The following is a 9,289-nucleotide window of genomic DNA, read 5'->3' as shown; positions in this document are numbered from 1 at the left end:
CTCGGGGCGCCTCATAATTGTGGCCAACCGCCTGCCTCTGAGCGTGGAGCTGCAGGGGGACGGCGCGTTCAAGTACAACAAAAGCGGGGGGGGCCTCGTCTCCGGACTGCAGGGCATAAGGGGCCTCGACTGCATCTGGGTGGGCTGGCCGGGCGCGGAGGCCCCCCCTGTGCTGCGGCCGCGGCTAACTGCTGAGTACAGGCGCCACGGCTGTTCGCCCGTCTTCTTAGACCAGCAAACCATCGACGCCTACTACAACGGCTTCTGCAACAACGTGCTGTGGCCGCTGCTGCACTACCTGCCGCCCCCGCTGGACTTGGACTCTGGAGAGGAGCAGAGCCTGTTGCAGTGGAGGGCCTACGTGCATGCAAACGAGTTGTTTTGCGAAGCTGTCTGCGAAGTGTGCAGAGCCCCGCCCCAAGCCCCACACAAATAACAATAGTGCAGCAACTAGAGGCCCGCAGTAGTCTTTTAAAGTAGGCAGTGGCGCCAAGTCTAGCTGGCCGGCGAGCGCCCAGCAGCAAAACTAACAGCCAGCCCCGAGTGCTGCAGTTGTGCTGCAGGTGATGCGCCCAGATGACCTCGTCTGGGTGCACGACTACCACCTGATGCTGCTGCCGAAGCTGCTGCGGGACCGCCTGGGCGACGACGGCTGCGCGCTGCGCGTGGGCTGGTTTCTGCACACGCCGTTTCCCTCCAGCGAGTTGTTCCGGCTGCTGCCGTACAGGGCGGAGCTGCTGACAGGGCTGCTGAGTGCCAACTTGCTGGGCTTCCACGTGGACTCTTACATGCGGCACTTCTTCTCTGCATGCGTTCAAACTTTGGGGCTGGAAGTCACGGAGCGGGGAGTCCTCGCTGCCCCCGTTGGCGGCGTCTACGCGCGCTGCGCAGCCATTCCCATTGGCATCGACAGCGACAGCTTCGTGGAACAAGCTGCTTCCCAGCAAGTGCAGCAGGCAGCAGCGCAGCTCAAGAAGGAGATGGGAGACAGACGGGTGGGCAAAGTCCTGCTGCTGCTAGCGCTGCTGCGGCCGCCAGCGCCGCTGCTGCTGCGGCTGCACCTGCTGCTGGGGGAAACTGATTAGCCCGGGGCATGCAAATGCTTCTCGAGGCCCCTGTCTCAGCTCTGGGTCTTTTGTACTTTTCATGTTTTTGTCGAAGTCTTGCCTTTGTCTTCGTCTTTGTCCAGGTTGTGCTGGGAGTCGACCGGCTGGACTATATGAAGGGGCTTCCCCACAAGCTGAATGCCTTCGACAGGTTTCTGCAGCGGCACTCCGACATGAAAGATTCCGTGCTGCTGCTTCAGGTGGCAGTCCCGACGCGCACTGGGGTCCATGAATACCAAAAGCTCAAGACCAAAGTGAGCAGCAGCAGCAGCAGCAGCAGCAGCAGCAACACAGCAGCGGTAGCAGCTGTTGTGGCTGGCGGAGTTCTCTCAAGCGGCAGCTCCGCCTCATGCAGCGGGCAGCTGCCTGCAAATCAGCTGCAGCAGCTGCTGCTGCTGCTGCTGCAGGCGCAGGCCCTCTAGAGGTTTTCAGTGCGAAGGCTGCGAAAGAAGTTATCCCTTGCGTTTAGTGTCTTCAGCTGCAGCCTAGATTTCTTTAGGACGAGGATCCAAACACTGCGGTTTGGGACTTGGGCTCGAGGGTTTGAGGGTTTAAACTCCCCAAATTAGGGTTTAGTGCGCAGACGTGGTTTGCTGCGTGTTCAGGTGCACGAGCTGGTGGGCCGCATAAACGGCAGCCGCGGCAGTTTGTCTCGCGTGCCTCTTCAGTCTTTGGATCGTTCTGTGAGTGCAGTCGATTTGTGTGCATTATATTTAGTGGCGGATTGTCTTTTCATTACTTCTTTGCGAGATGGAATGAACCTTGTGGCCCTGGAGTTCGTCGCTGCGCAGCAAGCCAAGGCGCAGGTGGCGGCGGCGGCAGCAGCAACGCAGCAGCAGCTGCAGCAGCAAACGCTGCTGCAGCAGGACCCAAAGCAGCAGCCGCTCCCGGGGGACCCCACGGCTCCTTCGGCAGCAGTAGCAGCAGCAAACGCCACAGCAGCAGCGGCAGCAGCAGCTGCAGCTCCTGCAGCAGCAGCTGCAGGCACCACCGCCATCTGCAGTGCCTGCGGCCACCCTATAGGGACTTGCTGCCAGGGGAGCCCCTCCGGCAAGCAGTGCAAGGAAGGCGACAGCAACCTGCATAGAGGCCCCGGGGTTTTAATATTGTCGGAGTTTGCTGGAGCAGCGGAGTTTCTGCAAGAAGGGTCTTTGATTATAAATCCTTGGAATGAACAGCAAAGTGCTGAGGCTCTCTATACAGCGCTCACCATGCCTAGGGCAGAAAGGGAGGAAAGACACAAGTGAGGCGCAGACACAGCAGCAGCAGCAGCAGCAGCAGCAGCTGAAGTAGCAGTTGCAGCAGCAGCAGCAGCCGTTGACGTAGCAGTTGCAGCAGCAGAAATAGTTGCAGAAGGCGCGAAACCAGCAGCGCAACATTGGCGTCATATGCGTAGAGGTAGTAGCAGCAGCAGCAAGAGCAGCATCAGCAGCGGAATGCGGATTGCGCCATGCTTCCCTTTTGGCCGTTTTATATTTGCATTGCATCTTGAATGGTTTCGAATATGCAAACATTGACTGAAGGCAGGAGGTCCCCTAGTATTTTTGTGAAGCAGGATTCGGGGGTTTAGGGTTTAGGGTTTAGGGTTTGATTTCTTTGTTCCTCAGGAAGCTGATGCAGGTAGTCACTGCAAACACCAGCACAATTTGGGCGCGGAAGTTTATTGCTGCTCTCATAGAGGCTTCTGACGAATCCGAGGGAGTGTGTATACCCTAAACCCCAAACCCTAGCTACACCCTAAACCCTACAGCCCCACTGCTGCTGCAGTTGCTTCTAAGTCCCCTGCCTGCTCCTGCATGCACTTTATCCCCGGTTGTTTGCCTCTTGTTAAACAGGAAAATGGGATTTGTCGATTTATTGACAAATACCACTTCCCTGTCTAGCATCTTATCGCTGCTGCATCAACAGCTTTTCCGCGGTGTATCTGCACCATTAGTTGCCACAAGCAGCATCTTCGGGTGTATGGGCAGCTCTTTGGGCTGTATGTGCAGCACACATGAGTGGATCATTTGCGATTTTTTTGGGGTGTACCTGAACTGCACCTCAACTGCAGCTGCAGCAGCAAAAAGGCTGCACCTTTGTGGAATTTGAGGCTTATTTGCTGTTCTTTTGCTGCACATTTGCTCTATTGTCTTTACTTTGGGGGAATCTGTGGAAAGCTTTGGTGCTGCTGCTGCTGCTGCTGCCTAGGATGGGCGTGCGAGCAGCAAAAGGGCGCTATCTGCAGCAGGACCTGCATGCAGTGCGTGGCCTTGCATACAGTGCTTGCTGCGCATGCAGGTGCGGGCCTCAGTGCCCCCGCTGCTGCAGCCGGGGACCCTCGTGCCGCTGTTCGTGGGGTGCCTGCGGCCGCGGCTGCTCATAGTCAGCGTCTGGGGGGGGCTGCTGCCAGTGCGCAGCCGCAGCAACTTGCCTCTTCCCGAGAGAACTCCTGACCCGCTGCCGCTGTCTGTTGCTGCTGCGCTCGCGGCCCTCGCGGCGCTGCCCCACACTGCAGTGGTGGTCTTAACTGAACACCCGCGGGCTGCGGTGGAAAACCTCTTCAAAGACATTCCCGTTTGCGTTGCTGTTGAGAAAGGAGCAAAGTACCGGTCAGCACTTTTCACGCAATTACTTCTCAAAAAACCCTTTTATCAAATCTCTAGCTTATTTGCAAATTTGCATTTTGTTCCCGCATGCGTATATGTGTTCTTTGGCGGATGTTCACAGACAAATTGTGATTATTTTGAAAGCCCTGCTATCTCAGCATGCCTCTGCATGGCTACGAACGCCTACATACATATATGTGCATATATAAATAAATATGTATATGCATATAAATATATGTATATATATAAATGTAGCACAAGTTCCACACTTGAATAGGTTATGTGTCTGAATATATGTTCGTTGACAACGAGACTTTTGTCTTCGGCGTGCATGCATTTATGCGCCCATTATTGTGAATCTGCATACATGCATGCATAACTGGAAATGCCCACTATGCTTCAACGTGTACGAGTCTTTTTAGCCAAAATTTTCAAAGGTTTTGGGAATAGATGCATGCTCGCATGCAGAAAGAAGATAGGCTATTTCAGAAAGGCAGACAGAAATATTCAGAGGAAGGAAGACTGCGAAGTAGCCAACAGCGAACGAAGCAGAATGCATCAGACACAAAAAGAATAAAACGCATATAAAATGACCCGAATTAATGAGCAGCTTTTGTTTTTTTGCATGCTTGCGGTGTACGTACAGCACACGGGGAGGACAGTGGCTGACCTTGCTTGAAGAATCTTCTCTCCAGGGTCTCGACGAATGGATGCCAAGCACTCGGACCGTCATGGATTACTACCAAGTAGCAAGGGTTTAGGGTTTAGGTTTGCGGTTTAGGCTTTAGGGTTTGGACGACACTGCACAGGGGCGCATTTCGCTTCGAACTTTCTCTGTGCAAGCAGGTATTCAGTTTTCAGTGATCACTGCCTCAGAAGTCGAGTTGATAGTGCTGCTGCTGCTGCTGCTGCTGCTGGGATTGCTGCAGGAGAGGACCCCTGGCTCGTTTGTAGAGGCTACAGTTGGGACTCTGAACTGGCACTGGGACGAGCTGCAGCAAGCCTTTGGACGGCAGCAAGCCACAGACTTGCTGGCCTATCTCAGAGCTTCCTTGCTGCGGCAGCAGGAAGAGCAGCAGCAGCAAGAACAGCAGCAGCAGCAGCAGAAGCAGCAGCAGCAGCGGAAAGAGCAAGAAGACACAAACTCAGAGCAAAGTCACGGAACCACCCAGAGCCATCAGCAGCAGCAGGAACAGCAGCAGCAGCAGCAGCAGCAGCAGCAGCAGCAGCAGCAGCCGCGGCGCAGCAAGGTGGAAGTCGTGCTGGGGCCTCGTTCAGTGGAAGTTCGCGATGTTGCATGCAGCAGGAAGCAACTTCTGGTCAGTGTCTTCAAAACTCAGAAATAGTTTTTAGACTTCAAACTTTGGGATTGCAAAATCTCTAAAGTGGGGCAGCAGAATGTTTCTTTATTTGCTGCTAGCTTGTGTTTTTTATATTCTTTTTTTCACTTTTCTGCACCACTTTGTCTTTTTGCCTTTTGTCTTTATCCATATGAGCCACTTCAGTTGTTTCTTTTTGGCCTATTTTATTTTATTTTCTTTTGTATTTTTGTCCTTTTTTTCTCACTTCTCGCAATCTCCTTTTGCTTTCCTTTTACTCTAAATCTATTCTTCATGTCTTTTTACTTCTCACTTTTCATTCTGGCCTCTGTTGTGCGTCCTTCTATGTTTCTGCAGCAAATAGTTATTTTTTTCATTTGACATTTTCATGTGAAAATACAATAGCACCATAAGAATATAATTTGTCTCTTTTGTCTCAAGCAATTACTTATTCCTCATTTAGTATTTCCAAATATTGGCCCAATAGCACTAAAAGAAGATCATTTGTCTCAATCACCTTATTTATTTTTCTCATTTAATATTTTCAAATATTGCCACAAGAGCTTTATAATAAAATAATTTGTTTTTTCTCTTCTTTTTCTATTTTTGCATCTTTTTTCGTCTCTGTCTGTATTTGCAGCTGCGAGTAGTTGACCGCGAGTTTGGCTCTTCTTTCTTGAGTTCTGTTGGATTTTATTTGTGCATTGGGAGTTTTGCCTGGAGAGAAGAGGATCTTTTTGAGTTGTTTGACGACGAAGACCAGCAGCAGCAGCAACGGCAGCAGCAGCAGCAGCAGCAGCAGCAGCAGCAGGAACAAGCCCCTGACCCCATTCCGCCCCCCTTAGCCATAGACCTTCCAAGTGTCTCCTTGTCTCCCACGCACGCACAGCAGCGGCAGCAGGAGCAACGTGAACATCAGCAGCAGGAACTTCAGGAGCAGCAAGAGCAGCAGCAGCAACAGCAGCAGCAGCAGCAAGCAATGCAGACTCCCGAAGCAGCAGGGAACGCAGCGGCGGCACGAGCAGCAGCAGACAAAACAGCGAAAACTGCAGCACCAGGAAGTCCAGCAGCTCCAACTGCTGCATCAGCAGCAGCTGCTGCTGCTGCTGAGGCTCCAGGCCGGTTTTTGAAAAACCGCAGAATGTCGGAACCTACTCCCAAAAGACTGAGTCAGTGTTTTGCTGCAGCGTGCAAGGAGCTGGCGCAGTGTACAGACACCGCCGCGCATGCACCTTGCATGCGCTGCGGTGTCTGTACACTGCGCCAGCTCTTGGGGCTCTGCACTCTATAAACATATTAACAGTGGCCCTGTGTACTTTGTATACATGCATGACATACTCTGAGGCGACGATAATAGTAGTAGTAGTAATAATAATAATAACAATAACAATAATAATAATAATAATAATAACGATAATAACAATAATAACAATAATAATAATAATAAGAGTAGGAATAATAATAAGTGCAAACAGGGCTGTGGGGCGCACAGGCAATCGACTGAGCAAGCAAGGAACTTTCCCGCGCTCGAGCCCAGCCTTCATGCGCACAACCAGCAACAGCAGCAACAGCAGCAGCAGCAACAACAGCAGCAAGAGCAGCAGCAGCAAGAGGGAGTGGAACTGGGGAGGGAGGACTTGCGTTTCAGTCAGGTAATCTTCATTCCCTTGATTGCATGCATGCATGCATGCATGCATGCAATATAAATGCATGCAAGCATGCGTGCACTCCTGGATTACAGCTCTACACTATCCTGTCTGGCCTCTGCCCTCGTCTTGTGTGGCTCTTCAGCCCCTTACTCTGTCTGACCTCGCCTTTACAGATTTTTTTACATTTGTTTCTCTTTTTTAATAGTTGTTTCTCTTTTTTTAATACTTGTTTCTCTTTTTTATATTTGCTTCTCTTTCCTAATATTTGTTTCTCCTTTTGGGACTCTTTTCACTGCCAAGTGCCTCCTTTTTGACTGGCTTACCAGTGGTTCCCTCTGTCTCGTTTTTCGAAGTCTTTGTTGCGTTTTTTTGTTTATTTCGATTCGTTTTTTATAAATTGAAATTATCTTTTCCTGTCAATTGCGCCTTCAGCGTGGGCCTCAACCTTTCCCGCGCCCGCACTTGTGTGCCCAACGCCTACCACGTACAGAGCCTGTTGATACACCTGGCCGAGGCAGTGGCAGCTGCAGGGCTGCATGCGCAGAAGAGCTCTTGGGTATAGTGCATGCATGCACCAGTGCATGCATGCACCGGTGCATGCATGCACCAGTGCATGCATGGACTGGCACTGGTGCATGCGTGCACTGGCGCATGCATGTGCTATACCCAAGAGCTCCAGTGCATGCAGCTGCAAATCCCCTAGATGTAGCCTAAGCATGCTTGCATGCGGGCTTGGGTGGATGCGTGCACGGGTGCATGCATTCGCACTTTTTCTTTGGCTGCGGGTCCGTGGCCAGGGGCCTTTTGTGCAGACAGTCCTGTTTTGTATTGTTTGTTGAGGGACCCCCAAGAGGGGCCCTTGAGCTAGACTAGAGGCAGCAGCTAGCTAGCTAGCTAGCTAGCTAGCTGGTTTGCTAGGCTTTGGTTTAGCTACCTGGCTGTGCCTTGTATTTATAGCATAGAGTAACCAATGAATGCAGAGACAGACTAAGGGGAGAAGCGGCCAACAAGCAGCAGCAGCTCGCAGCCTCCTAATTGGCAGCGCGTACATTTTTATGTTTGGTAAATTGGCGTGCATTCTATACTTATGATTAGCAAGTAAACCCACCAAGTTGGCACTTTTAAGTGTTGCAAATGGTAAGAACCACGAATCAAACAGATCAAATTTCATACAAAGTATGTGTACCTTGCTATTTATTATTTGCGCAGATATTACTATACCATCCCAGCAAAGAAGTGTTCATATGCATGGGCAGTTCTGAGCTTCTGTAGGCTATAGTTGAAGATGGTAAAACGCTTACCTGCTTGACGTTATATTGTGCGTAGTAAGTATAGATAATGGCAAATTGAATTAATTAAAAAGAAAGACAAAAGGAGGACAAAAGGATAAAGCAAACGCCACAAAGACAAGTCCTTTCCGGGGGCCCCTGAAGGCGGTACTTCTTGGGCTCTTTGACACAACTCAGCCTCCAGATGAATGACCAATCTAGCTGGCCAGCTGAATGGTTAATCAGTTTAATTCAAGTATGTCCCAAATATACATGCATGCATGCATATATGATGTGCATGCATGCATATGGATGCCTACAGGGGCTTCTTTTATCGCAGAAGGCCGTGGGGTGTTGTTTCAATTTGCGAATTTAGTTCAGCAGCAGCTTTTGATTTCCAGGCCTTGAAGACAGCCCCACGGCTTTGAACATAACGCAAAGTTTTGTTCAAAGTCGCTGAGAAAGGCAATTTGCTTCAAACGTTTTTGCTTTCAGTTTTTTGCTTTCAGTGGCTAGCTGCTGCTTTTGCCTTCACCTCTTTCAGTGTTGCCGTGCAAGTTGCTGCGAAAAAAATTTCGCTCTTGTGTCCAGCGAACAGTTTTCTAGATCCTCTTCTATTTTGTTTAAACAACTGCTTTGGTGTCCAGCACTCAGCGCATAAGCCGGAACTGAAATATTACAAAGATCTGGGAAACAAAGCAACAAAATACGAGCTACGGGCTGTTTGCAGAGTTGCAGATTTGCAGCTTTTTCCTAAAATTGCTGAGGGAAAATGCGATTCACTGTACAGAAAGCAGTAATTATAATAGTTATTTACATTCTTTTTCGTGGCTCAAAAGGGAAAAGCTGGCGAGTTGGGCTGATGCATATCCAGAAGATCAAGTCTTGGAAGAAGAGTTAGCAGCAATTGTGCATCAGAACTACAGCCATGCAGGTTTGCTGTTTTCTTTTCCTTTTTTCCGAGTTTAATTCACTCAGTCTTGCTGTGCTGCAGTGCCTGCATTGCCCCAAAAGGCCATTTGAGTGGTGAGTCAGGCGAGTATTGCAAAACTATTGAACAGAAGCGCCGAGTACGGGCACCGGGGATCGAACCCGGGATCTTCTGCGTGTTAGGCAGACGTCATAGCCACTAGACCATGCCCGCGACAGGGGATGCGATATTTTGATTTTAAAAATGAAGTTCTTTGTTCAGATTAATTCCTTTTAATCAAATATTAGTAATTAAACCAAATAAAGGACCAAGCAGACCATTTGGGAAGCTCCTGGAGCTGATTATTCAGCTAACTTTCCAGCCCGAGTCCCTGAACTCCGCACTTTCCTTCTTTCAACTTCTTGAGAAAAAATAAAACAGTTTAAAAA

General features: G+C 50.1%; 1 protein-coding gene across 1 annotated transcript in view; it reads left to right on the top strand.

Annotated features, from left to right (window-relative positions):
* ETH_00025530 (Trehalose-6-phosphate synthase, related) overlaps positions 1 to 7,224 on the top strand; it is a gene marked incomplete at both ends in the record, with an annotated part of 12,371 nt that extends 5,147 nt beyond the window's left edge. Inside the window, 11 exons of the mRNA XM_013373268.1 lie at positions 56 to 400; positions 564 to 995; positions 1,190 to 1,360; positions 1,712 to 2,349; positions 2,714 to 2,807; positions 3,387 to 3,697; positions 4,341 to 4,440; positions 4,624 to 5,013; positions 5,654 to 6,182; positions 6,506 to 6,665; positions 7,095 to 7,224. Of these exons, the coding sequence (XP_013228722.1) occupies positions 56 to 400; positions 564 to 995; positions 1,190 to 1,360; positions 1,712 to 2,349; positions 2,714 to 2,807; positions 3,387 to 3,697; positions 4,341 to 4,440; positions 4,624 to 5,013; positions 5,654 to 6,182; positions 6,506 to 6,665; positions 7,095 to 7,224 (3,300 nt within the window). The remainder of the gene's footprint in view (positions 1 to 55; positions 401 to 563; positions 996 to 1,189; positions 1,361 to 1,711; positions 2,350 to 2,713; positions 2,808 to 3,386; positions 3,698 to 4,340; positions 4,441 to 4,623; positions 5,014 to 5,653; positions 6,183 to 6,505; positions 6,666 to 7,094) is intronic.
* Between the last annotated feature and the right edge of the window lie 2,065 nt (positions 7,225 to 9,289).

Source organism: Eimeria tenella, genomic scaffold (genome assembly GCF_000499545.2).
Source record: "Eimeria tenella Houghton genomic scaffold, Eth_scaff129, whole genome shotgun sequence".
Classification (NCBI taxonomy): Eukaryota; Apicomplexa; class Conoidasida; order Eucoccidiorida; family Eimeriidae; genus Eimeria; species Eimeria tenella.
This window is presented reverse-complemented; position numbering and strand designations above follow the sequence as displayed.